The 25868-nt window shown below is 50.6% G+C and overlaps 1 protein-coding gene across 1 annotated transcript in view; it reads right to left on the reverse strand.

Moving 5' to 3' along the window:
* Nucleotides 1-25868, reverse strand: part of RYR1 (ryanodine receptor 1) — a 91036-nt gene that overhangs the window by 29159 nt on the left and 36009 nt on the right. The window contains 29 exon segments of the mRNA XM_032487406.1: nucleotides 1218-1322; nucleotides 1413-1541; nucleotides 1636-1724; nucleotides 5149-5229; nucleotides 6304-6321; nucleotides 6951-7024; nucleotides 7650-7726; nucleotides 7820-7899; nucleotides 8225-8324; nucleotides 9713-9778; nucleotides 9898-9949; nucleotides 12812-12918; nucleotides 13159-13255; nucleotides 13459-13571; nucleotides 14042-14179; nucleotides 14445-14504; nucleotides 15967-16137; nucleotides 17338-17352; nucleotides 17892-17984; nucleotides 18091-18178; nucleotides 19505-19745; nucleotides 20683-21015; nucleotides 21256-21386; nucleotides 21903-21984; nucleotides 24121-24359; nucleotides 24487-24547; nucleotides 24975-25024; nucleotides 25436-25557; nucleotides 25657-25724. Coding sequence (XP_032343297.1) covers nucleotides 1218-1322; nucleotides 1413-1541; nucleotides 1636-1724; nucleotides 5149-5229; nucleotides 6304-6321; nucleotides 6951-7024; nucleotides 7650-7726; nucleotides 7820-7899; nucleotides 8225-8324; nucleotides 9713-9778; nucleotides 9898-9949; nucleotides 12812-12918; nucleotides 13159-13255; nucleotides 13459-13571; nucleotides 14042-14179; nucleotides 14445-14504; nucleotides 15967-16137; nucleotides 17338-17352; nucleotides 17892-17984; nucleotides 18091-18178; nucleotides 19505-19745; nucleotides 20683-21015; nucleotides 21256-21386; nucleotides 21903-21984; nucleotides 24121-24359; nucleotides 24487-24547; nucleotides 24975-25024; nucleotides 25436-25557; nucleotides 25657-25724 — 3080 coding nt within the window.

The raw sequence follows: 25868 nt of genomic DNA on the forward strand, positions 1-25868 counted from the left end.
GATCCTTTCCTGGAACTAAAGAAGAGTTCTTTACTCTCCGGAGCTGTTAGTGGGGTGCATAGAAACCCGGGCACCATTTTTCCAGCCCATGGGTAAAGCCTGCTTGAGAATGAAACCAGAGAGGGCAGGGACATTTCTACTAACATCACACTAGGCCCTGAACCTGATCTGTGATGTGAACTGATAAATCCTTTTAAGTCACTGCTTTGCATTGAATTTCTAGCTTTTGCAACTTAACCTAGACTATGGCAGATGAATCAACTCTGCAGGGTTTGGAACTCTACGCTCAGATACCAACAATCTCTAGAATTTTAAGATTACATCAACAGCCCGACTTCAACTCACTGACACTGAGGAATTGCATTCTTAAGTACAACTCCGTTTAAAAAAAAAAAAGTCAGATGACGCTAGTCAAGGTTTCCAGCAGACCCTGTGGCGCCTTTGAATAAATAAATAAAAAAAAAAAAAAAAAAAAAAGGCTCCCTTTCGACTCTTCCTGTTGGGAAATTATAATATACAGAATACTGCCACCTGCTGGAAAACTGTTGTAATAAACACACCGATATATGTATGAGGTGTAGGATGTGGATGGTGCCCTTCCAGATGCTGAGCTCCGCAGCAGCGCATACGGCAGCTTTGAATATGTTTACCAGACAGAAGCAGAGCAAAATGGATACGGTGTTCATGAGGCATTGACAAGGCTGCAAAGGGGCGAGGGGAAGCGGACGGGGCGAAGGGAAGCAAGAAGATGCTAGAGATGGGAGATGGGGCTCGACAGGGACCTTACATCATGGGTACCCGAGATAGGCGTCATCTGCCGCAGGCCGAATAAAGAAGCAAAACACTCCTTCAGCACTGGACCCTGATCTAGAAGCCTGACCCCATCCTATCCCCAGAGCTGTCCGAATCGTAGTGACCTCATCAGAGAGGAAAGAACACCAACCAATCATAGAGGAGCTGCGGACCAGAGGGGGCGGGGCCTAAACGCCAGACCAATGGCAGTGTGGATGGGAAACCAGCCGATTGGCGGTGGCAGAGGAGGAGGCGGGGTCACGCGGAGAACCAGTCAACTAGGAAGATGGATTTGGCCACGAGGAGAGACCAGTCTGGAACTTGCCCCGAATACTGGGGTGAGAAACTGACGGTTGAGGCAAGACTTGGAAACGGGCCCGCTGAGGGGTGCCGGGAAGCACTTAAATGAACCGAGGGGCCCGAACCTGAGCGAGCTTCATCATCATGTGGGCAAACACGTGCAGGAATCCCACCACGGCGTCCCAGAGGCGGCTGTGCGCTAGACTCTGCTGGTTCCCAGTGCAGGGGCCCTGGGTGGGCAGAGGCTTTGGGTGAGCGCGAGGCAGGGCACCGGATGCCGGACTACCCCACTTCCCCTCACCCCAGTGGGTGGGCCCTACCTGGATGTACTCGGTGAGGCTGTTGAACACCTGTTTAGCCACAGACATGGCCTTGGAAAAGTTTCTCTTGCCCTGCTCTTCAATGACATCCTTGCCGGAATAGTACCAGTAGAAGTCGCTGATGGACTCCTAGGGGACACACAGAGTGTGAGGGGCTGCTGGGGCCAACTATGGCCCAACAGACCCTTACCCAGGCCACAGCTGGACGGCCTCACATCCTCACCTGCAGCCGTAGGAGGTAGTCCACCGTACAGATGATGATGTTAATGGTGGTTGTGTTCCCTGTCTGTGTCCGCAGGTAGTTTTGGAAATCTAGGGAGATGAAAAGACATTTATTCATTGAGTACCTACCATGTGGTAGGGGAGGTGAACAGTGGGTCTTTTATTCATTTATGCAATAAATGTTTATTGAGTGCCTACTGTATGCCAGAAGGCATATAATCATTAATTTATTTAGTAACTCTTTATCAGTACCTACTACATGTTAGAGGAAGATGGGAGATCATTTATCCATTTGTGTAATAATATTTACTGAGGGTGCACTATGTGCCACATGTGGTGGAGGGTCAGTCATTTATTCATTTTTTTCCTCAAAATATTTACTGAGCACCCACAATGTAGCAAGGGGAAAATGGAGATTCAGTCTTTCATTTATTTTGCAAATTTTTTTTTTTACTGAATGCCTGGGGGAAATGGGAGATTGGTGATTCATTAATTCATTTATCAAAAAATTATTTATTGAGCACCTACCAAAAACCAGAGGAGATAAGCTTCTGTCATTTGTTTGTTCATTTATTCAATACATACTTATTGAGCATATACTATGTACTAATGGGAGATGAAGATCGGTCACTCATTCTTTGATGCTACAAATTTATTGAGCATTTTCCAGGCACTGTTCTAGGCCCTGGGGATACAGCAGTAAAAGAAAACAAAGTCTTTGCCCTTGTGAAGTTTATATTATTTTGTAGTAATTTTTCAGTCTTTTCTAACTGCAACCTGCAGTCTCAGCCCACTAAATGTGTAGTTCTTAACCTCTTAGCCTTGGCTGGGGACCACCTGGAGACTTTTAAAAATCCCAGTGCTCAGGCCCCACCATGGGCCAATTAAATTAGAATATATGGGGTGAAAACTGGGCTATGATATCTTGTAAAGCTCCCCATGCATACCAGTGTGCAATTAGAAATGAGAACGTCTATAATAAACTTTTTCACAACCTCTGATGAGTTGGTTCCCACTATTTGAAAAACATTGTTCTATGGCAGTCAGCTGATAACAAAGCTGAGTGATGACTACTGGGGGCTTATTAGATCATTCTCTCTACTTCAGTGTGTGGTTGAGAAGTTCTGAAATCATCATCATCACTGTTCATGGATGACAGGGGAATACTGGACAGAATGATTGTGATGGGGGAAGCTCAGGGGGTTGAAGGAGCCCAAAGGACATGCCTGACCCAGACTGAGTGGTCAGGGAGGGCTTCTTGGAGGAGGAGACCTCTAAGCTGAGACCTGAAAGATGAGGAGGAGTTGGCTGCACAAATTCCTAGCTGTGTGACCTCAGGCAAGTTATTAAACCTCTCTGTGTGAGACAGACTGTGCCCAGTTCCCCCACATGTAACATGGTGGTCACAGTATATCCTACTTTATGGAGCTGTTGTGAGGTTTTAATGCTTTAGCATACATAATGAATTTAGAACAGAACCTGGTACATAAGTGCTCAATAAATGATAGCTGTTCTTAAAGGGACTTAGAGTGCTGAGGTTAAGGGCTGCTCTTTGGAGCAGAATAGCAGCATTATCACTTCCTGGAAACTTGTTAGAAATGCAAATTCCTCGGCTCCACTCCAGAATTGCTAAATCAGAAAATGTGGGGTGGGATCCAGAAGTTTAGTTTAAGAAGGCCTCCAGGTGATTCTTACGCATGCTTGAGTTTGAGAACCACCTCTGTAGACCCATTTGCCAAACGATCAATTTATCAAATTATCAAGGCAATGAAAATGAGCTTCAGTTAAGTCCTTTGGGTGTTATAGCAACGTCATGCTGCCCAGGATGGCTTCAACAGCCCCTGAGTTTTTTCTCCCCAAAGTTTTACTTCCATCTGATTTCCCAATAGCCACGTCACAATCACTATATCAGACTGAATATCAATCCATTTTGCCTGGTTTCACGTTACAGATGAATATACTCAAATAGTCAAGACTTTATAGCAAACCCTGTTTTCTAATCCCTTTGTGTGTGTGTGTGTGTGTGTTCATTTAAATCAGACTGTATGGGGGTGTAATAGCTCAGTGGTAGAGTGCATGCTTAGCATGCATGATGCCCTGGGTTCAATCCCCAGTACCTCCATTAAAAAATAAAATAAAATAAGATTTATTTTAAAAAGAATATAAATCAGACTATATGCCTAAATGGTTAAAGATACAGTTCCTCTTCCTGTAAAGAACTCTGTCATCTAAGAACACTGTCACAGATGTGTGCAAGTAAACAAGAAGCAAAGCTTTTGTCTGCTCTGAATGGCACTGAGTACTCAAGACATGCAAGGCCTCTGAGATTTGAAAGATACTTTTTCAAATATTTATTTGATTGGGCTGGTTAATGAATCCACACATTTGGGCAGAGGACTGGATCACCGGTTTGGTGGGAGAGAGACATTCCACCATAAGAACATTCTCATTTCCAAAAACTCACAGGCTCCAGGAATAAAATTCATCTTAAACCCCTGATTTCACCTTCATTAAGGAAAGAAAACCCTAGTGGCAAGGCACAAAGGTATTTAATAAAGCTTGAAGAAACACTAGCTGTAGACATAAGAGCTTTTGAGAACGCAAAACAATGGATCATGCTTTATTCTTTGTTGAAAAGAAAAGAGTGATGATTCAAGATGTTTACCAGTTAACTTAAAGAACACTAGCCAAGTGGGGTGCAGGGTCTATGGAAGTTAGATTTATAATTACTCTCATTCTTATCATGGTTAATTTCTGGGCAGTCTGGCTTCACATCACCTGCTAAGTGTTATAACCACAACCTCGAGACTATACGTTTGTTATAGGAAACTGCGGCGGATGAAACGTTTGTTGTTCAGAATTTTAACCCTTCCTTTAATGCTGTCAGCTATGCATGCCACACCACGTTGTATTTTCTCACCAATAATGTGTTTAACTTGCTGTGTCATCCTTGATCCTGAACCAGCACAAAAGTTGTGAAAACTCAAACTTGTTTAAGTTAGGAAAGTCTCTAAGCCTTTCTCCTGGCAAAGTATTTTAGAAGCAAAATGAGTAAGTGGTTCTAATAGATTCATTGAAAAATGCCAGGCAATTTGCCCCTCTACAGACCCAAAGTTTGGAAATCCACCACATTTACTGAACTTTGGCACCTGCTTCAAAATGCCTGTGGAAAAATGGCGAATTGTTCTTTTGGGAGAATTGATTTTTGGCCAAACTGGTTTTTGGCAGATTACTTTTGGGGAAATGGACTGGCTAGAGGAGGAGAAAGTGAAGCAAAGTGGCCAGATTCCAGAAATTTAACAGAGATTTATGAAGGTGGGCAGACAGGGCTTGATGAAGGCTGAAAGTAAAGAATGAAGGATAATGGGGTTGAGGACAAAGCCTGGAGGGGTGGCCAGGCCATCGTTGATAAGGGGGTGGGGGAGGTAGGGGACTGGAGATTAACCAAGGCAACCCTTCCAGACTGACCGCAAACCTTGGACTCTTCTCCACCTCACCCACCCCTCCTCCTCACCATTATTGTGCCCCTCGCAGAGCAATTGCAGGAATCGGAATAGGTCTTGGGTGAATTCATCATCTGCCATGACCTTCTCTCCTGGGTGGAAGAGCAGGGCAGGGCCCAGAAGGGGTCAGAAGCACCAGGACACAACACAGCACGCACACGGCCCATGCACTCTGCACACATGTGCACAAAGCGTGGGTGCACAGGGAAGAGCAGCCACCACTTTAAAGACATTATGAGGGCCACGGGCATCCGTGACACCAGGGGTCCCGACCTCGGAGCCCGTGACATCAGCAGATGGACACTGAGGAGCCCTGCGTCATGAAGCTGGGGCCTCAAGTGTCTTTCTACAATATCAGTGTCCCTTTGATGTCACCACTTGTGCGACATCTGGGAGTGTCTGCCGATCTAGCCGAGGTTCGGGCTGCTGCTCTCCCTCAGCCCCTCTCCAGGACCGCAGGGGGGCGGTTAATGGATTAGGGGGGTTGGAGTCACTTTCACGCAAAGGCTCTGAGCAGGAGGGAATTGGGCAGGGGATGGAATCCAAAGCCAGCCAATTGGCTCAGATGCCTTGAAAGCAGCCAATCCAGGAGAAGCAGAGGGGGAGGCATGTAAACATGGGCCAATCAGAACCGGCATCTGAAAGAAGCCAATCACAGTGGGCTGTAGGGGAGGGAAGCGAGAGGGGAGGCTACATAGTGAATGCTCGGGCCAACCAGAGCAGGCACGCACACCAATCAGAGTGGATGCTGGGGGCAACCAATCTGGTTGGTGGATGGGAACCGCAGACTCGATCAACCTAGTGTCGCGGGTGCAGAGAGCAGGGTAGGTAGGAGTGGGGTTCACCCCACCCCAGGACTGCGAATCTGGGTCTAGAAGCCCAAGAACATCCAGCTGGAAAGGGATCTTTGCTATCTCCTCTAGCTTCTATTTTACACATGGGGAAACTGAGGCTTACGGATGGTAAGAGACTTGTCCCATGTATTAGTGGCTAACCTGGGACTCGAATCTTGGTCTCTGGACCCCTGATCTCAAGACTTTCTGTGGGCATGGAACCTCCCTCCCCTGGATGTCCCAGATCCTCAGCCCCCAGGTGGAGGGGGCGGTTGGGGGTTAGAAGGGAGGGGCGGCGGTAGCAATGCAAGGGGAATGGGCTAGGGGAATTACCGTTCTGGCGGTTGATGACTGGGGCAGCCAACAGGATGGGAGGAGGAAGCAGAAAAAAAGAGAGAAAAAGAGATAGAAAGGGACAGAGAGACAGACAGAAAAACACATAGAGTGACATGGTCAGGGATGAAGATAGACACAGAGAAACAACCCACAGAGAGAAAGAGCAATAAGGAGCAAGGAAGCAGGGAAGAGAATAGGAAGAGGATAAACGCAGAGGGGAAGAAAGAAGAGGGAAGACAGAGAGATGGACAGGGAGAGGTGGGAGGCAGGAGGCAAGGATCAGGGCAGAAAGGTTAGACACGTCACAACACGGCAAAGAGGAGACTCGATTAACCTGGATTAGGGACATTAATAAGAGAACAGCAACCAGGGGTGGAGACTTGGGGCATGTGGGGAATGGGGTCCAAGTGGTAATGAGTGAGAGAACACAGGACAGAAGGACACTCAGGGGTGGGGATCATGGAGGGAGACAATAGAGGAGTGGGGGGACAGGACTGGGACCACTGCAGGCGGGGAACCTGGGGATGATCTTGGGGAGGGAAGGTGTACTGGAGGAAGGGAGTTCTGGGCAATGCCGGGGAAGGGGATGGATCCTGAAGGAAGAGGATATCCCAGGGAGAGGGAAGCCCAAAAGAGGGCCTCACCGGTTCCATCCTCGTTCACCATGCCCAGCCCCTCTGCCTTGTTCTGTCTCTCGAAGGCATTGAGATCCAGGACACTGAGGGAAAGAAAGGAAAGACGGGGAAGATGTGCTGAGGCCTCTGCCCTCCTCTCATCCAGAGCCTGGCAGCTCCAGCTCCCCGGCCACAGTGAGGGGTGGAGAGCCGTTGGGAACCAGGAATGGGCTGAAATCGAGAGGAAGCAGAAACTAAGAGCTGGGAGAGGCTATGCAGTAGCAGCTATGAGGTAAGGTGGGGCGAAGATGAAATATATAAAAGCTGAAATCAGGAGGAAACAAACCATAAGTGAGCAAAAGCTTCAGAGAAGCAGAGAAAGTCAGTCAGCCACAAGAGGAGAATAAAGACAGACGGTAGTGGAGTCAGAGGAATAGGGGTCATCAAAGGGGCCCCAATTCCCTGCTGCCTGAGTGCCCCTTGAAGTCTCAACAGCCTCCTGGTTCCAGCTGTCTGGATTCTTAATACAACTCATTCTTAAAGTCTGTGGCATTCTGCATCCCTTATTGCTCCGCGTGAATCCTTAATATAAGCTCCCTGTTATTTGAGCGGGACTGAGTGGGTCTCTGCTCCTGGAACCAAGAGAGCAGAACTAGAACCGGAGGTGATACCAGGAGTCGAGCTGAGCCACACCAAGCAGCTAAACCAAAGATGTGCACTAGGGCCCACCTGCATGTTTGCATCAGCGCCTGGATACTCTGGAAGAAGCCGACTTCCTTCTTGTCCTTCAGATAATCCAGCATTTTCTGCAGAGGAGGTGGGAGGGATGGGAGAACTGGGAGTCACACAGGAACCTCCCACCCCTCTTAGCCCGCCTCCCAAGTTTCTTCGCCTGTTACCTGCTGCACATCGGCATTGCCTCCATTCAGGATGGAGATGCCCAGCTTCAAGGTGGAGGACACCATGGCGCCTGTCTCTCCTGCAGGGGATGAGGAGAGGGGCAAAAGATGGCCTTCTCAGTTTGGGAGTAGTGTTCTCCACCCACCGGAAAACAGCCATCCCTGGGGGGTGTGAGAGAAGGGGCAGAGGAATGTGCAGGGGTGTGTGTGTAGGGGTGATCATGATGGAAGGAACCAGTGAGAAACTGCAAGGCAAGTGTGCAGGGGACCATGCACGGCTGGGGTGTGAGTGCAAACTACATGCAGGAGGCATGGGAGAGTGTGCCCCCTGGGTCCACAGGGGATGGGCTGGCTGGGGACAGTGGGGGCTGTACTCAGGGGGAGCCGAATGCACATGGAGGGCACCTTTGCAGGCACTGATCATCTGAAGCACCATCTCCGCTGCCCCCCGGTTGTGCAGCCGTGCCTGCTGGTACAGGAGCCTCTGCTTCTCCATCTCTTTCTCCTGCGACAGAGCCCGGCCCACAGAGCCAAGTGAGTCCAGGCTCAGCAGCCCAGACTTTCCCCTTACAGCCTCACTGTCACCCCTGCCCTTCCCGCTCCAGCCACATCCCTGGGCTCAGTCCTTCAGCTGTGAACTCCTTCCATCCCCTGGGACTTATGTCTGCAATTGTCTCTTGCACCCAGCACGGGGCTGGGCTTGGAGCAGACTTAACTTGGGCCCACACACCTCCAAGGGGTCAGTGGCTAAAATCCCAGGAGTGTGTGAGCACAGATGGGGACAAAAGTTATATTTTCATGTTTCCCATCCTCTAACTAAAATGGAGCACTTCCTTCCATTAGGGATGAGGCCGTAAATCAGAGCAACGTTAGCAGAACTCGTGGTTGGGTCAACAATAAGAATCACAGACATTCCCACGTCACATTATTTTGGAGAAGAAGGGGAGGTAATTAGGTTTATTTAACGGTGGTACAGGGGATTGAACCCAGGACCTCATGCATGCTAGGCATGCACCCTATCTCTGAGCTATATCCTCCCCTCTTAATTAACTGAGATTCTAAATGGGATGTGAGGCTGTTGAAACTGAGCTATACCCTCCCCCCTATATCACATTAGTTTTGCAGATGTCTCAAAATATCACTTACGTGCACACTACTTATCATTTACAGTAGCTACTGGACCCCCTGTTAGTTCTTGTTGTTTGGTAGGTGAATAAAGAAGTACAAATATCACTGGATCACAAATTTTTTAAACAATACTTTGCTAACTATTTCAATATGCCCGTTTCCTCTGCTATGGATTCATTTTATACATTTAAATGTATGATTCTGAGACAGACTTCACCAGATGCCAAAGGGGACCGTAACACAAAAAAGGTTAAGGAACTCCGGGAAATGCTTGCTGATCGCCTTAATGAGTGAAAGGATGGGGTAATTGTATTTACTGGCTCCTTCTTACTGCCTGGCCTTCGCATATGCTGTGCCCCTACCTGGAACACCTTTCTTTATTTTTTTTCAACTGGCACATTTTATCCTTCTGCTCAGATATCCCTTCTTCCAAGAAGCTCTCCATGAAACCCTTCCCCTGAGGCTGGATCCCCTGGGTCCCCATGACCCCCTGAGCTTCCCTGGCTTCCCCAGCCTGACCCCTCTGCCTGTGCCTCCTCCCCTCACCGACCATCTTGCCTGAACTTCCCTTATCACCACTGTGTATACTCTGCAATGTTACTGTCTGTTTGATGTAGCTGTCTCCCCAGTGCACTAACTTGGCCACTGCTCTGTGCCCAATATCACCCAGCACAGGGCCAAACACAAACTGAATGAATGGGGGATAATGAAGTCAGGGTCCCCCATTCCTTTCCTCCGGGACCGGGACCGCTTGATTCCACCTACCTCAAAGGATGCCTCAACCTCATCTTCAGCTTCGCCGTTCTCCCCTCCCTCCTCCAGGTGGCAGCTCTGGGGATGGGTAATTAATTAGGTATGATTGTGAACAGAGGAGATACCTCAGTCCACCCCCAGCCCTTTCAGTGGACAGGCATTGCAGCTGGGAGGAAGGGAACCTGCCCTGAACTTACCTTTGCCATGATATCAGCATATGCCATATACAAGTAATCTTCATCCAGTTTGCTGAGAAAGGAAGTGGGGAGATGGTCAGGACCCAGTCAACAGGAACCCCATCTTATAACAACTTCCAGTTTTTCCTTTGGAGAGCACCCCCATCCCCACGCTCAGGCTGTGTGGTTCAGATGGAGTAGATTCTCCCCTGCCAGACTGGGTATGTAATCAAGGCTGAGCCAATCAGCACTTTCTATCCTCTTGGCTATAATAATAGGTTAGAGACAGTCATGTGATCCACATTGGTCCAATGGAATTCATTCTGGGAGTTTTGCTGAAGCTATTGATAGAGATGCTCCCTTTCCACCCTGGTTGCTGTGATGATGTGATGGAAGCCTGGAGCTTCAGGAACCATCTTGCTACCTGTTGGCTCACCTGACAACTATAATCAACTACTTCTTGGGCCTCCTCTATAACAATCATACTAATAAGGGTAGAAGTAGTGACCAACACCTGTTGAGTGTTTACTCTAGGTCAGTCTCTGTTCTAAGTGCTTTGTATGAATTAACAAACTGATTCTCACAGTATGCCAATTAGGTAGATACACAGTTGATCCTTCTTAACTTCCAAAAAATACAAACAGCTCACACAACTCAATAACAAAAACACAAACAACCCAATCAAAAAATGGGCAGAAGACCTAAATAGACATTTCTCCAAAGAAGACATACAGATGGCCAATAGGCACACGAAGAGATGCTCAACATTACCAATTATTAGAGAAATGTAAATTAAAACTACAATAAGGTGTCACTTCACACTGGTCAGAGTGGCCATTTTTAAAAAGTCTATAAATAACAAATGCTGGAGAGGGTGTGGAGAAAAGGAACCCTCCTACTCTGTTGGTGGGAATGTAAATTGGTGCAACCACTATGGAAAACAGCATGGAGGTTCCTTAAAAAACTAAAAATAGAATTGCCATATATCCAGAAATTCCACTCCTGGGCATATACCCAGAGAAAACTCTAATTTGAAAAGATACATGCACCCCAATGTTCATAGTAGCATTATTTATGATAGCCAAGACATGGAAGCAACCTAAATGTCCATCAACAGATGAATGGATAAAGAAGACATGACATATACATATATACATATATATACACACATATACATATACACACACACACACATGTATATATACACATGTATGTATACATAATGGAATGGTACTTAGCCACAAAAAAAGAATGAAATAATGCCATTTGCAGCAATGTAGATGTCTTAGAGATTATCATACAAAATGAAATAAGTCAGAAAGAGAAAGACAAATATCATATTATATCATTTATATATGGAATCTAAAATATGATACAAATGAACTTATTTACAAAACAGAAACAGACTCACAGACAAAAAACAATCTTATGGTTACCAAAGGGGAAAGGGGTAGAGGAGGGATAAATTAGGAATTTGGGATTAGGAGACACTACTATATATAAAATAGATAAACAACAAGGTCCTACTGTATAGCACAGGAAACTACATCCAATATCTTGTAATAAGCCATAATGGAAAACAATATGAAAAAGTGTATATATAACTGAATCACTTTGCTGTACATTAGAAACTAACACAATATTGTAAATCAACTATACTTCAGTAAAATTTTTTAAAAATATATTTGACTTCAACAATATAGGTTTGAATGGCATGGGTCCACTTATATGTGAGTTTTTCCAGTAAATACTGCTACAGTACTACACAGTCCATGGTTGGCTGAATCCGTGGATGCAGAATCACGGATACAGAGGGCCAACTATAAAGTTATATGTGGATTTTTGACAACCAGGAAAGCCAGTGCCCCTACCCCCTGCATTATTCAAGGCTTATCTGTATTACTAGCTCCATTTTACTGATCAGGAGACCGAGGCACAAAGATCCCTCTTGGCCAAGGTCACACAGCTTCTGCTGGGATTCAAAGCTGCATAGCCTAACTCGAGTCCTTGCTCTCCCAGCGGATAGGAAACAGAACATTCAGCTTCCCAGTCTCCCTTGCAGCTGGTGAGCACCTGATGTCAGAATTCTGGCCAATGAGATATGTGCAGAAGCCCATCAGGGAGAGCTTTCCTTGGATGAAAAGATTTCGGTCTTGCTGAGAGGAAAGCCTCTCCCCTTCTTCCCGCCTGACATATGGTTGTGATATCTGGAGACTCAGCACCCACCTTGTACCCACCAGGCAACAGCTCAGAATGGCAGGGCAGAAATCCTGAATGAGCCTGGATCCCTGTCAGCGTCACTGTGCCACTGCCCAGCCCTGGACTCTCTCCCTCCTGACTTCATGTTTTGTGAGAAAAACAAATCCCTGTGCCTCCATTTCCTTGTCCACACTCAAAAAGTTGCTAACAGTATCCATCTAGTAGTGAGAAGATGAAGTGAGAGGATCTATCTGTCGAGTGCTTGGCATGATGCCTGACATTTGCATTTGATAAACGTTGCGCATTGTCAGCAGCAGCAGTAGCACCCTTATTACTGCTGTTTATTCCCAAGAATGCCATGAGCCCGTAGGAAGCCTTTGTGTGAATTAGAAAAAGGCCTTCCTTCCTCATTGCCATCTGCTGGAAATTCATCATAAAATACTAATTCCCCCCTCCTCTCGTAATAAACTGATTTCCTTTGAGTAAGACATTTTCTTCTAGAAAAGCCTAAATTGATATTGCCTGTTATGTGAACCCTTCAGAGGACACGCCCTTGTGAAATGCACAGCCTGCACTATGGTACACGGTGGCTCTGCCTGTCCTAGTGAAATGACATGGAAAGGTCAGCTGTGGGGCTCCCCTAGGACACAGAGCATCTCCCTTGAGGAACTGGGAGGTTGCCGGGGGTGGGGCAAGGTAGCAGGTTCCTTTCCCCGGACCTAGGAAGGGTCCTCACCTCTTTTCGGTCAGGGCGGTGCGGCTGAAGTGCAGGACCAGCTGGTGCAGGGGGTCTGGTTTCTTCTCCTCCACCTCTTCCTCCTCCTCCTCCTTCTCACCAGCTTTCTAGGGGGAGGAGTGGGGCTTGGGGAAGGGGCTTCTAGAGTCCCCACCTGTCTCCCCCATAGCCTTGCTGGGCCTTTTTTTCCCTTCCCCCACATCTTGCATTCTCCCCTGGTTCCGCTCAAGCCAGGAGCCTCCATTTCCCTACCCCTGGGTGTGAAGGGCGACCCCTGAAGATGTACAATGGGGGGCCCCAGCCCTAACCAGTTCTGCTCCCACACTCCCAGGCAGGCCCCAGCTCACTGAAAGGTCATCTATCATGCGGTCCTCAAAACTGTGGTCTTCCGTCAGGATCCACTCCGCCTTGTAGCTCTCCAGGAACATGTTACAGGCCCGGTGCCTTTGAGGGAAAGATGTGGAACATCAAAGGAAAGATGTGAGGCGACACGGAGACCTCCCCGTCCACGACCCTCTGTCCTCCCACACACCTGCCTTCCCTAACCATTCTCCAAGACCCCATCTGGTTGGCACTCCATCCTCCTGCCTCTTCAGCCACCCTTTCCCTCCAGCCCCTCAAGCTCCTCTCCTCCCTGGGGGTCTTACGTGGGCAGGTTGTACAGGGGTGTCATGCGGAAACAGGCGACGACCGCCCTCCGGCGCTGTTTGGACAAGAGCTTGTGCCACACGGCCTTCTTGGACTTGTAAGGGTGCTCCGTCTGGAGGCGGGATTATTGGTCATGTCTCCAGACTCTGCCCCCGGCCCGATTCCCCCTTCCGGCCCCTAGTGAAACTGCCCATCCATGCCCAGGTCCAAATTCAGGCCGGATTCACAGGGCGGAAGGAACACTTTGGCTCCACCAACAGAGCGTGTACTCTGCTTCCAGACTGAAATTTTCCTTCTAGGCCCCGCCCACAGACCCAGGGCCACCACCCAGGCCCCGCCCCAATCTCAAGACCCGCCCAAAGCCCTGCCCACAGGCGTCTCCAACCAGGAGCGATTCGCAGAGCCAAAGTTCTACCCCTGGAGCCTTCCCGAAGCCAAAGATTAAGCGCCAGGTCTTGCCCCCAGAGAAGAGTTTCCATTCTAAGCCTCACTAAACTCAAGGCTCACCACCCTCAACAGCTTAAAGGCCCGCCCCTTGCCCCGCCCAGAGACCCGAGCTTAGGCCCCTCAGCAGTAAGACACCTGCTCCAGATGATAGAGCACGGCAGACACTTCCTGGACTCTGCGCACTATTTTCTCTGGGTCGTCAGCGTCCTCCTCGCGGCCCGGAAGACCCCGGTACAGGGCCATCTGCCAGCGCAGAGAAGGGGAGCCTTCGACCTGAGAGGAGAAAGGACCGCCGGCGTGAGGGCGCTTCCCCCGCAGGATCCCTCCTCCCTCAGCCGGGCTTCTCCTAGGGCCCCTCCTCGTAGAGTGGGCTCCTCCAGCCGCTCCGCCCCGCTTTCAATGCAGTGATGATTCACTGGGGGACTGAATACAAGGTCCTTCTTTCCACGCGTGGTACATAGTAAATGCTCAAAAGTTGGCTGTGACTATTGCTGTCACCCTGACATGCCCCTTCAGTGGCTGATTAAAGAAGCCTTACCTTTCCCTGAAGGTGAAGGTTGTTTTGCAGAAATTCCCGGACCTCCTCATCTGTGTCTTTCTGGGGAGACATGCCAGGCTGGGTCACTCTGGAGGTCCCAGCGTCCTCCTTGGCCTACAACTCTTTCCCTTCTAGCCTCATCATCCCAGCAGCTGGTGAGAGGCTTGTATGGGGAGGACCTGACAGAAACTGATCTAAAGCTCAGGAGTGGTTACAGAGGACTCCTAGAGGGCATCGTCACCTCAAAGAGACAGGATTAGAGGGGCCTCATAGGGGTGTGAGAGGAGGTAGGGGGTGACCCTAGGATATCCCCAAAGGTCAAAAAAGGAGGTCAGAAGAGGGCCAGGGTTGGGGTTGGGAGTAAGAGGGAGATGGACAGGAGTTTTTGAAGATCAGAGGTGGGTGAGAGGGATTATAAGGGAGACAGCAAGGTCAGCAGAGGTCATGGAGATCAGGCCCATCAACCAAGTCACTAGTGGGGTTTACATGGAGGCCAAAGGAGGGGTCAGTAGAGTGGGAGTTCCTTAGGGTCTCAGGAGAGGGGGCTGAACTAAAGGACTAAGTTGAGGGGTCAGGGGGCCCAAGAGGGCTCTCTGGGGTCTTGGCAGGACTGAACAGGTCCTAGAAGGAGCTTGAGGTCCTGAGGGAAGGAGTCTTTAGGGTTCTGGGGAAGGGAGTGCTTAGTGGTATCAGGGGAGAGCCAGTGGTCTCTGGGACTCCAGGGGTTAGTAGATTGTCAGGGTGCTTAGCAGTGTTCTGGGAGGGGTTCTTGGGTCCCTTGAGGCTGAAAAGGATCAGGGAGGGAGATTGTTATCCCATACAATGAGTAAATGGGATCCCAGGAGGCCTCTTTGGGGTCCCAGAGGGCTTAAGAAGGTTCAGGGCCAAGGTCAATTGATTCTCAAAAACCTCGAGACCTCAGAGGTTTGGGTGGGGCCCTGGGGAAGAAGTCATTAGGATCCTTGGAGTTGATTAGGGTCACAGGGTGCCCATTGGGCCCTGAGAGTCTTTGGGGGCTCAGTTGGATGTGAACAGAGTCCAGAGGGGAGGGGTCAGCAGGATCCTGAGAGAAAGAGGTGGTGAGCCGGAGAGCTCAGTGGGAACCCAGAGGTTCATGGGAGGGCCAGTGGGATCATGAGGGGATCAGTGGGTCCCAAGGGATTTAGGGAAGTCGTGGTAAAGAGCCTGGAGGAGTCTTGGGGTGGCTCATGGTGCCTCAGGTGGGATCCTCAGGGTCTCAGCAGGTTTAGCAAGATTGGGGGGTGTTTAGTAGGGTTCCTGAAGGCCTTTCTGGGTTTCAGTGGGGTCCTAGTTAGGGTACTTAGGTCCCAGGGTTCTGACAGTATCCCAAGTGGGAGTCCTCAGCATCCTGGGGGAAGGCTCAGAGCATCCTGGAGAAGGACTCAGTAGAGTCCTGAGGGAGGGCTCCCAGTGGGATCCTGGGGGTTAAGTAGGGTCCCAGGGGCTCAGTGGGTGCTGAGTGGGATCCTGGCAGGTTCTCAGAATGGGGCTGGGCAGGCACCAGGGCATAGCGGGTCTTGGCCAGTGTGATGAGTTCCTGGTCAGTGGGTGCACACATGTTCAGGCCAATGGGCAACATCTTCTTCAGCGTGGCCACAATCAGTGATGTCTGCACAGAATACCGGTCCCCTCGGCGCTTCTTCTTGGTGCGTTCCTGGTCTGAGCCACCTGACTGTGGGGACATGGGGCTCAGAGCCAGCCTGAGTTTCAGCCTGGCCCCAGCCCCAGCCCCAACCCCAACCTGCCACCATTGTCCACACTCCAGCCCCAGCCTGAATACTAGGCAGACCCTCCCCGAACCCAAAGCCCGCCTCAGTTTCCACCCCAGATCTTGCTGATCTTTCACTTCAGACCCCCAGCCCTGACCCTACACCCTCCCAAACCGAAGCCTCTATCCCAAATTCCCAACTTCTATCCCAAATCCTTCCAGATTTACCCCAATTTCAGGCTTTCTCAATCTCTGGCAGTCTTCTCGCAGAATCCCCAAAGAACTTTCAGTAGGACACACCTCCTGCCCCCACCCAGTACCTAAAACCCCGCACTCCAAATCCCAAGACAGAGTTCCCAAGAATGAAATGAAGATGTAGAAATGGAAAGAGTCCCAAGAGACAAGGGAAGTTGGAAGAAAAAGAGAGAGAGAGACACTAAGAGACTGAGACGGACAAGGAATACAAGATGCAAGAGAGGCCCAGAAAGATCTGGAAGCAGAAACACCGGGCACAGAGTCCCACAGCCATGTTCTGGAGCCTTGGGTGCAGACCCGTGGCCAGGGCCACCCCAGTCATGCCAACGAGAAGCCCCAGTGACAAGCTTAGGCCAGAGTCACATACACGCCGGCTCACGACAATGAGCATGACCTGTTTGCCAGCACATGCAGCATCTCACTGGGTCCTCCCAGAACCCTGGGGCCAGGGATCATGGACCAGATGCCTTCCAAGGCTTAAAAGGACAGGATACTTGCCCAAGGTCACACTGCTAACTGCCAAGAGCCAGGATTCTAACCCAAGTCTGTCTGATTTCAAAGCCCAGGCCTTAAACCCCACCATGCACGTGCCTTTCCCACCCCCGTTCCCATTCCCTGGAACCTCAGCCCACAATGCTCTGATGCTTTGGGGAAAGCTGAGAGGTGTGTTTTTTTTTTTTTTTTAAACGAAAGTTAAAAAAAAATTAAACTGCCAAAAGTTGAGGGTTGGGACTGGAATGGATGGCAAGAGGCAGGGTGAAGGAAGAGAAAGAGGATGCGGGCAGGGAGCCAAGGATGAGGGGTAGGGAACAAGGGCAGGGGTTTCTGGAGGGGGAGCAGAAGCTGGGGTTCACGGGAAAGAGGGTGTTAGCTGAGAGCCATGCGGAAGGTCCCAGACGTGGGGCTGACCTGTACATCTCCCGCCTGCTTCATCAGGTTGCAGACAGAGACAAGAAGTGTTACCCTAGTCCCTCTGAGAACCCCAGCTCCCCTCCAAGTCACTCTGCCCCACCCCAATATGCACCCCCTAGCTGGGCATTTCCAGACCTCACTCAGGGTGATGGGTTTGTTCTTTAGACCCTGCCCTTTAGGGAGCAGTTCTGGGAAGGACAAGGAGAGAAAAAAGGGATATGGGCTAATGGGATAAAAGGAAAGAAATGGGAGAGGGGAGAGGAAGAAATTGGGATGGAGGAGGGAGATGGAGAGGAAGAAGATGGGGAGGAGGGAGGAGATGGAGAAAGAAGAGGGAAATGAGGGGAAGGAAAAAAGACAGGAGGGAGGATTAGGGATGAGAGAAGCAGGAGATGGAGAGGAAGGAGGAGGGAGATGGGGCTGCTGTGTGGGCTGTAGAGAATATGACCAGGACGAGGCTGGCTGGCTGGGTGAGGAGGGGTCAGGTAGGAAGACCTGGAGGGTGTTCCCTCCCTCCCTGCTAAGTCTTCCTCCCAGAGCAAAGCACCCACCTTGGCCATTTTGCTCTTGTTGTCGGCAGTCAGAAACGACATGTTGTTAATCTCATTCTGGACCACAAAGTTCTGCTCCTCACGCTTAAAGTTCTGGTGGGGAGGCAGTATTGGGGATCAGACAGGGTGAGGGAGAGCATCTTTGGGCAGAAGCTTCTCAGGTTATAGAGAGGAAGGGCAGGGGCGGGCGGCGACTTACGTGGGACTTGGACCAGTAGATGAAGATCTCGCCCACCATCCTGAACAGCTCCTCTGCGCTGGGATTTGGCTCCGTCAGCCAGTGTGCCCTAGGCAGGCAGGGGAGGGGGCTGGTGAGGGAAGAGGGCAGGGATCCCCAGGGAAGGGGGGCCACACAGAGAGATCTCATGGGAGGGGATCCAGGGACCAGAAGACTTCAATGGGAGGGCTAGAACTTCCTAGTGTAATCTGGCCATTCAGATGATTTAAAAATTATAAATGACCATTCCTTTAATTTTTTTCCTATAAATTTTTTTCTTTCTTTCTTTTTATAAAATACATATAAAGTGTCAACTTGATGAATTATCACCAAGTGAACACACTTTGTAATCATCACCCAAGTCAAGAAATAGAACATTTCCAGTCCCTAGAAGTACTTCTGTGCCCCTTCCCTCCTCTTGAGAGATGACCCTTATCCTGACTTCTAGACCATGAATAATTTTTGTCTGTTTTGGAATGTTACATAAATAGATGATACACTATGTACTCTGTGTTAAATTTTCTGGTTTCTTTCATCCAACCTGATATTTGTGAGATTCACCCATGTTGTCGGGTGTTGCAACAGTCTGCTCACTTTCCTTGCCGTGTAGTAGTCCACTGGGTGAATATACCACACTTTACTTGTCCAAACTCTTCAACCCAGCATGCCTACCCCTAGGAATTTACCCTATAGCGATAACCCACTCATGAATACACAGATGGATGTGTAAGGATGTATACAGCGTGCATACCACCACTTCCCACTTCCGCTCCCATGACAGACATAGCTAATCAATCAGAGAGCACCCTTCCTCTACAAAGCCCCAGTACAGCCTTAAAATCTTTTTCAACCAGGATGGAACTTGGAGTTGAAACCTATTCACTATCCCTGGATTTGGCTGCACTTAGGAGTCAATAATTCTTTAAATAGTGCTTCTGATTTTAGGAGGATGTTAGCACTTGGTCGCTACTTGCTCTTGCCCTTTTATAAAGACCTATGTTTCTGGGGTAAGTTGGGCTGGCCAGATCTGGGCTATCTTCCTTTCTTCTCTCAGTGAGGGAGGAAGGCCTGACCATTGGACTGCACTGCACAAATCAGACCCTCCTCTACCCAAGCCTGGAGACACAGTACTGGAGGGGAAAATTGGGACTCCTAGTGGTTGACACGGCCACCCTCCCAGGACCTCAGATTCTGGAGATTTAAAGGAGCAGGAGGGGAGCAAACACGCAGGCTGGCTTTTACTGGAGTAGAAGCCACAGGGGGCCAGAAGGTTGGGTGAGATCAAGTGGGAATTGCGGGAAGTTTACAGTGAGTCAGAGGAGAGATGTCAGATGGGACTCGGGGAAGCCAGCAGTCAGGCTGGAGTGTGCAGGGTGACAGCCAGGGACGTGCTGACCTGTTGTTGTCCACGTAGCGGATGAGCAGTGGGTAGAGGGCGTACAGATCCCGGCAGAGCACAGAGAACTCATCCCGCACCAGGAGCTCGCCCTCCTCGGCTTCAGCCTTGGCCTCCAGACGCAGCTGCTCCTCCTCGGCCACCACCTTCCCCGCCCGCTTGCGCAGCCGCCCGATGGTGGGGATGAAGTGTGAGTGCAGGAGCTCGGGCCGGGCTCGGCTGACGATGGGCTGGGCAAACACTGCAGGAGCAGAGGCGGCGCACTTACTGCTGGCCAGCCACTAACACCAGCACCTGACCTATGACCTCTGAGCCCACCCCTGACCTCTGTTCCCATCCCATGACTCCCGACCTGTACCTTGGACCCAGCAGCTATCATCAACCTCAGCCTGACACTGGCTTCTGACCCCAGCATCTACCTCTGACCTCATGGCCTCCAGCTGTGACCTCTGACATAGCTCCTGAACCTTGATCCCAACCATAACCCTTGACCTGAAACCGTGACCCCAGGCTGACACAACCTCTTGACCTCTGACCGCAACAACTGAATCCTAACCCCATATCTTACCTTAGCCCACTCCATCTCACTCCAGTCTTTAACCTCTGACCTGGCCTATACCCAGACTTTCCTCATCATGTGATTTCTATGACCCCTGGCTTCTTACTACAGCCTTTGACCTCTGACCCTAGACTATGACCCCCCCCCCCCGATCTCTAGCTTGGTCCTAATCCAAAACTCAAGTCCTGATGTGGAGCTTCTGAAACAGGACTCTCAATGCTTTAAAGACTTGTTTCTTGACCTCTGACCTAGACCCCTAACTGTCCATATCAGAACCCTGATGTGTGAGCTGATCCTCTGACCCTCTGTATAAGGAACTCAGCCTACCGACCCAGCTCCTAACCCCTGACCTAACCTTTTCCAAGGCTCCAGAAATTCAGAACCCAGCCTGGAGGACTCCTAGGACTCATGCACCCACCTCAGACCCTATGAGCCTGAGATTCTGACCCCTTAGGATGACCCCTGGCCCTGTGATCCTGAGAAAACTGAGACTCTGACTCCTCCCAACTCCCAGGAAGCCATAGACCCCGGGGTCTCCCTCTGAGACCATCAGATCCAGGGACCCGAGCCCCAGAGCACTGTCCTCAGTTCTCAGGAGCCTGGTGCCCACCAGACCCACCCGCGAGCCTCTTCATCCACGAGGCCTCGTCGATGCCCAGGTTGTTGACGATGATCCGCAGGATGTTCCCCAGCAGGGAGTTGAGGTGGTCAGAGGTGACAGCTGTGCAGGGCGGAGGGGCTCCCGCAGGCAGGGCGGGTGGGGGCGCCTCGGGCCCACGCTCCCACCAGCGGGGCAGGTAGCTACACAGCATGGGCAGTGTGATCTCAATGACGTGTGGCATCTCTGTGTAGCGGGCCCCTGACTCAGCCAGCCCCCCGATGTCTGCCATGAGCCGATCCAGCACCGGGATGTCAGGACACATCTCCTCCACGCTGTTGGGGAGCCCCAGGACTGGGGTGCAGGGAGGGGTCAGGGCATGTCCACCCATCATCCCCAGTCCTTGGTGTCCACACCACAAACCAGGGCCCCCACAAACTTTGGGATTCCCTCCTCTGGAGCACCCTCAGCCTTGGGAATCCTCAGCCCCTCAAGGTCCAGCCTGGGCCACACTACCCCCAGGGCTGGGTCTCCCTGGGGCCTGTGCTGGCAGAATGTAACTCTCCACAGCCACCCCAGCCCCACCCAACTTACTGGCCCGCTCCCGGGGAGACTTGGTGGTGTACACTGAGCAGGCATTATACTCGTTCAGATGAGGTTCCAGGAATGCCACTGGCATGGCTGCGGCCAGGCGGGCCAGGCACTCGCCGAGGGCTGGCCGCAGCCTGGAAGAGGAAGAAATGCTTAGCTCCCACGCCCCTCATTGCCCAGTCCTGGATCCCAGTCCCATGCGCCACAGAAGTGCCTCTCCCCAGGACCCTTTGGAGCAGAGCTGCCAATCACCGGTGGTCATCAATGTGACTTTATCCCTGGGTTTACTGAATGCCCTCTTGCTCCACTGGTGATCCCGGCACTGCCAGCAGCCCTCCCCAGCCCCACCAGGATGCCTGGCTCCTGTGTGCTACCACCCTTTCTGCCAGAGGAGAACAACCTGGCATCCTGGCCGCCAAGTGCCTGTGCCCACCTGGCCCCCAACCAGTTGCCTCCACTTGCTTCACTGGCCTTCCTCCGAGCGCCCTCACGTGGCCGTATTTAGGAACTGCAGTCGCTACAGTGCGCATGTCTTTTGAAGACTGGCCATCTCCTGGCTTTTCCCTCACCCCCGTCTTCTCCTGTGCCCTCCCTTCCCTGAGCCCCCACAGGATCCACCCCAGCCCCAAACTGTGGCTGTCTCTTCTTACTTTTCCACGTAAGGGTTCCTGGTGGTCCCCAGAGAATAGATGCTGCACAGCGTTCGGTAGCAAGAGACCTGGACGTCATCCACTGAGGGAAAGAGGGAGGGCGGGGGTCCATACCAGTCCTCCCCCAACCCCTTCCCTTGTCTCCAAATAATGGGTAAGAGCGGGGCCTGACATTAACTAGTTTTGTGACTTAACCAAGTACCAACCCTCTATTGAGCTCAGTTTCCCTATCTGTAAAATGCGGATAATGATAGCATCTTCCCCAAGGGGTTGTCCTGAGGAATAAATAAATTAATCCGCCGAAAGCAGTTGGAACAGGGCACACAGCTGGCACTCAATGAAGGCTAGTGGTTGCTCTTTCCTTGGAGAGAAGTCATGGATCTCTGATGATAGCAGTGGACACTCTCTCCAGAAAAATGCAAACATCCAACCCTGACTTCAATCTTGGTTATACCCCAAGAGGGCTAGGTTAAGAACCTCATCAATTTTACAGGGGAGGATGTAGCTCAGTGGTAGAGCACGTGCTTAGCATGCAGGAGGTCCAAGGGTTCAATCCCCCATCCCTACATTAAAAAAAAAAAAAAAAACAACACATCAACTTCATAAATGTCACGACACAAAAAGAGGGTAGGGGGACTGTTGCAGATTGAAAAGAGATGACAGAGATGAAACAACCAAATGCAGCAAGAGAAATGTCACTGAATTCTGAATTTTTAAAAAATCTAATTCCACTGAATTCTAAATTAAAAAAAAATCAAAGACATTTTGAGGTAAAAGGGAAATTGAGCTATTGTCAAGTTAAGTGTGATACTGACGTTGTGGTAACATGAGAGAAGGTTCTTATTCCAGGTGTTGCAGGCTGAATATTTAGGGATTAGGTGCTGCTGTGTGTGTGACTCACATTCAAAAGTTCAACAAAAAGTTTGTAGACACTTTCACCCCAAAGTGAAAGGTAAAACAAATGGGGTGAATGGTTAATAATTCTCTTCTACTTTTCTGTATGCTTTTAAAATTTCAAAATAAAATGTTGGAGCAGAGGAAGAACCCCATCCACGTGCTACTTTTCTTACTTTTATCCATTTCAAATAAGCAGTGAGCTGAGACAGGGCTCCACTGTCCCTCAGTCCCCACAGCCCATCCTGGATGCCTCCCCCAGGTATCCATCCCCCAGATCCCTCACAGCCACTGAATCCCAAACTGACCTCGGCATCTCCTCCAAACCAGCTACTTCCTCCAGTCTGTGTCATGGAGACCCCCACTGTCCCCAGGTGCTCAGGCCAGGGCCTCACTCTGGATATCCTCCCCTCCACGGCTATCTCCTCAGCCTCCTAAACATCTCTCCCACCAGCCCCTCCTGTCCTTCCCTGCCTCCACCATGGCCCAGGCCACATCCTGTAAGGTGTTTTGAGTATTTGAACACATATGTCATGACTCCCTACCAGGTGTTTCATCTTGCCTAGTTCTCACTGACAACAGCATGTTACACCGAGAATGCACCATGCCACAAGATCCCAGGCTAGGTCGCACACCATAGGTACCATTTGGTAAGACAAATACAGCAGACACTGCTAATTGATTCCCAATACCTGTTCTTACCTTCTTTCTGCTCTTTTCTTCTTCCTAGTAATAGACCTTCAATACCTAGCTCAACACATGATCTCCCAGAATAAAGGCTACCTTCCTAGTCTTCCTTGCAGTGACATGTGGCCATATGCTAAGTTCTGGCCAATAGGATTAGTGTGAGTGGCAGTGATGTTGGCCACTTCTAGGTTGTTCCTTTAAAAGAACTGAGGTGCTGTCATCTACTTTTTTTCCTCTCCTATCCGCTAGAATGAGGAGGTGATGGTGCGCCATCTTGGACCGTATGGATAAAGGCAGTATTGCAAGGATGGCAGAGCAACAAGATGGAAGGAATCTGGGATTCTGACATTATGATCCACTTACAAGTAGACTGTTACACGAAAAAGAAATATTCTTCTATCTGGTTTAAGCTACAGCAATTTAGTGTCTTTTGTTAGAGCCATGGAACTAATATCCTAACTAACTCATTCTGTTTCCTACCAATTTACTGAGTTGAATGCACACTTTGCTCATAGCAATAAATCCTCTCAATAAATACACACTCCAACACCTGGGGATTCTCTCAGGCACACAGGGATGGGCGGTGTTGGCTGAACTGATCCCCTGACCCCCTGCCCTTGGGATCAGTAGCCCTTACGGATGACATCATCTCCAAACTGGTGCTGGGCGATGTGCTGGAAGAGGGTGGTGAGGACCGGCAGCAGGGCCACGGTGGTGTAGGTGAGGTTCTGGCCCACACCCTTCACCTGCGTGCGCGCCTGTGACACTTTGCCCAGCCGCAGGTTCTCCACCATCTTCTCGATGTCCTCTGAGGCGCTCTCAAAGAAGGAACGGAGGCCAGCCTTCACGATCTCAGGGCCGGACTTCATCACTGTCCTAGGAGGGAAGCGAGGGTGCACTGGTTCTAGAATCTGAGACTGGAGATTGCAGAGAGTCTAGGTGAACAGGGGCTGGGGGTGCGAACAGGGTTAGAATGGGAGTGGGCACCATGACATAGCCCCACCTGGCATCCAAGGAGCGTGCCAGGATGTGAAGACAGTTGACCACAGCCGGAGCATCTGTCCCTGGGGAGGAAGATGGGCTTGGGTGAAGGAAGGGTTAGGAGGACAGTACCTCCATATACATCCACCTCAACTGCTCTCTCTCTGTCCAACCTCACCTCTGCCCCAGCTGGACTCCCCTGGGACCTTGTCCTTCCTTATCCTGGCTGTGACCCCTCCGCCTGTCCCTCCCCCATCCCAGCCCTGACCTCTGGGCCGTCACTATCTAGTGATGCATCGGGGAGCTCCATGAGGGCAGAGCCCAGGACCATCCCAGTCACTGCCCTGCCCCCAGGACTACCCACTCCATGTCCAAGTCCAGAGGAAGAACACAGTGGTGGTTGTCCAAACGAAGGCATGAACCTGGGCCAGACTTCTTCAGGGTGAGGTTGGTGATGAGGTGAAGGGAGGGAAGATTAGGGAGAAGGGCTCGGGGAGCACAGCTACTTACCAAAGAGAGAGACTCGGTGACGGACAAGAGCAGCAAGCTTGCAGAAGAGGCTGAAGAGAGAGGAACAGAAGGACAGGGGAAACAGGGAGCAAGGACAGCAAGAGGACACAATTAGAGTAGGAGGAGGTAGGATGATGGGGAAGAAAATGAAGGAGACAGAGGTGGGGAGGGGCAGGGAGATGAACAAGCTTATGGGTCACAGGCAGTAACTGGGATGCTAGGGGATGGAGAGGCTGGTCTGCCTTTCTGACAGTGTGACCAATTCATCCCAGTTTGCCTGAAAGTCCTGTGTCCTGGGGCACACCAGGATGGTTGGTCACCCTGGCCCTTCAAATGCAGGTAGACTGTCAGTGCCCAGCACCCAGGACAGATTCCCTAAGGTCCAACGTTGGGAGGAAAGGATCCATGATTACAATGCTGTGAGGTCAGGGGGCTGAGTCCGAGAGTGCAGGGGGGCGCACCTGGTGATCATTTCCTTCTCCTTGTTGGAGGCGTGGCCACCACTGCCCAGCACCTTGGCCGGTGTGGACAGGAAGTAGAGGCAGTGGTTGGTGAAGTACTGTTTGATCAAAGGGAGCAGGATCTGGGGGCGTGGGGAAGAGATGAGGGTGATTGGGTGAAGGGCGGGGAGCGCTCACCCAGTCCCCAGCCCCGCCCCCCAGCTTCTGAGCCCACCTCTCACCTTGGCAAAGAATTTAATCTCCTGTTCGTGAGGGGACTTTTCCACTCGTCCACTGCTGACCACAGCCTCTGGTGGGGGAGGGTAAATAGGAGTCACGGAGGGTTCAAGGCCAGAGAACTCAGGATATTCTGATGGTAGGATATGATGGGAGATAACCTCTTGTTGTGAAGTCACCCCTGTTGGCCTTGAGATGAACCTCTCTTCCTACTTTT

This window comes from Camelus ferus, chromosome 9 (assembly GCF_009834535.1).
Source record: "Camelus ferus isolate YT-003-E chromosome 9, BCGSAC_Cfer_1.0, whole genome shotgun sequence".
NCBI classification, from domain to species: Eukaryota; Metazoa; Chordata; class Mammalia; order Artiodactyla; family Camelidae; genus Camelus; species Camelus ferus.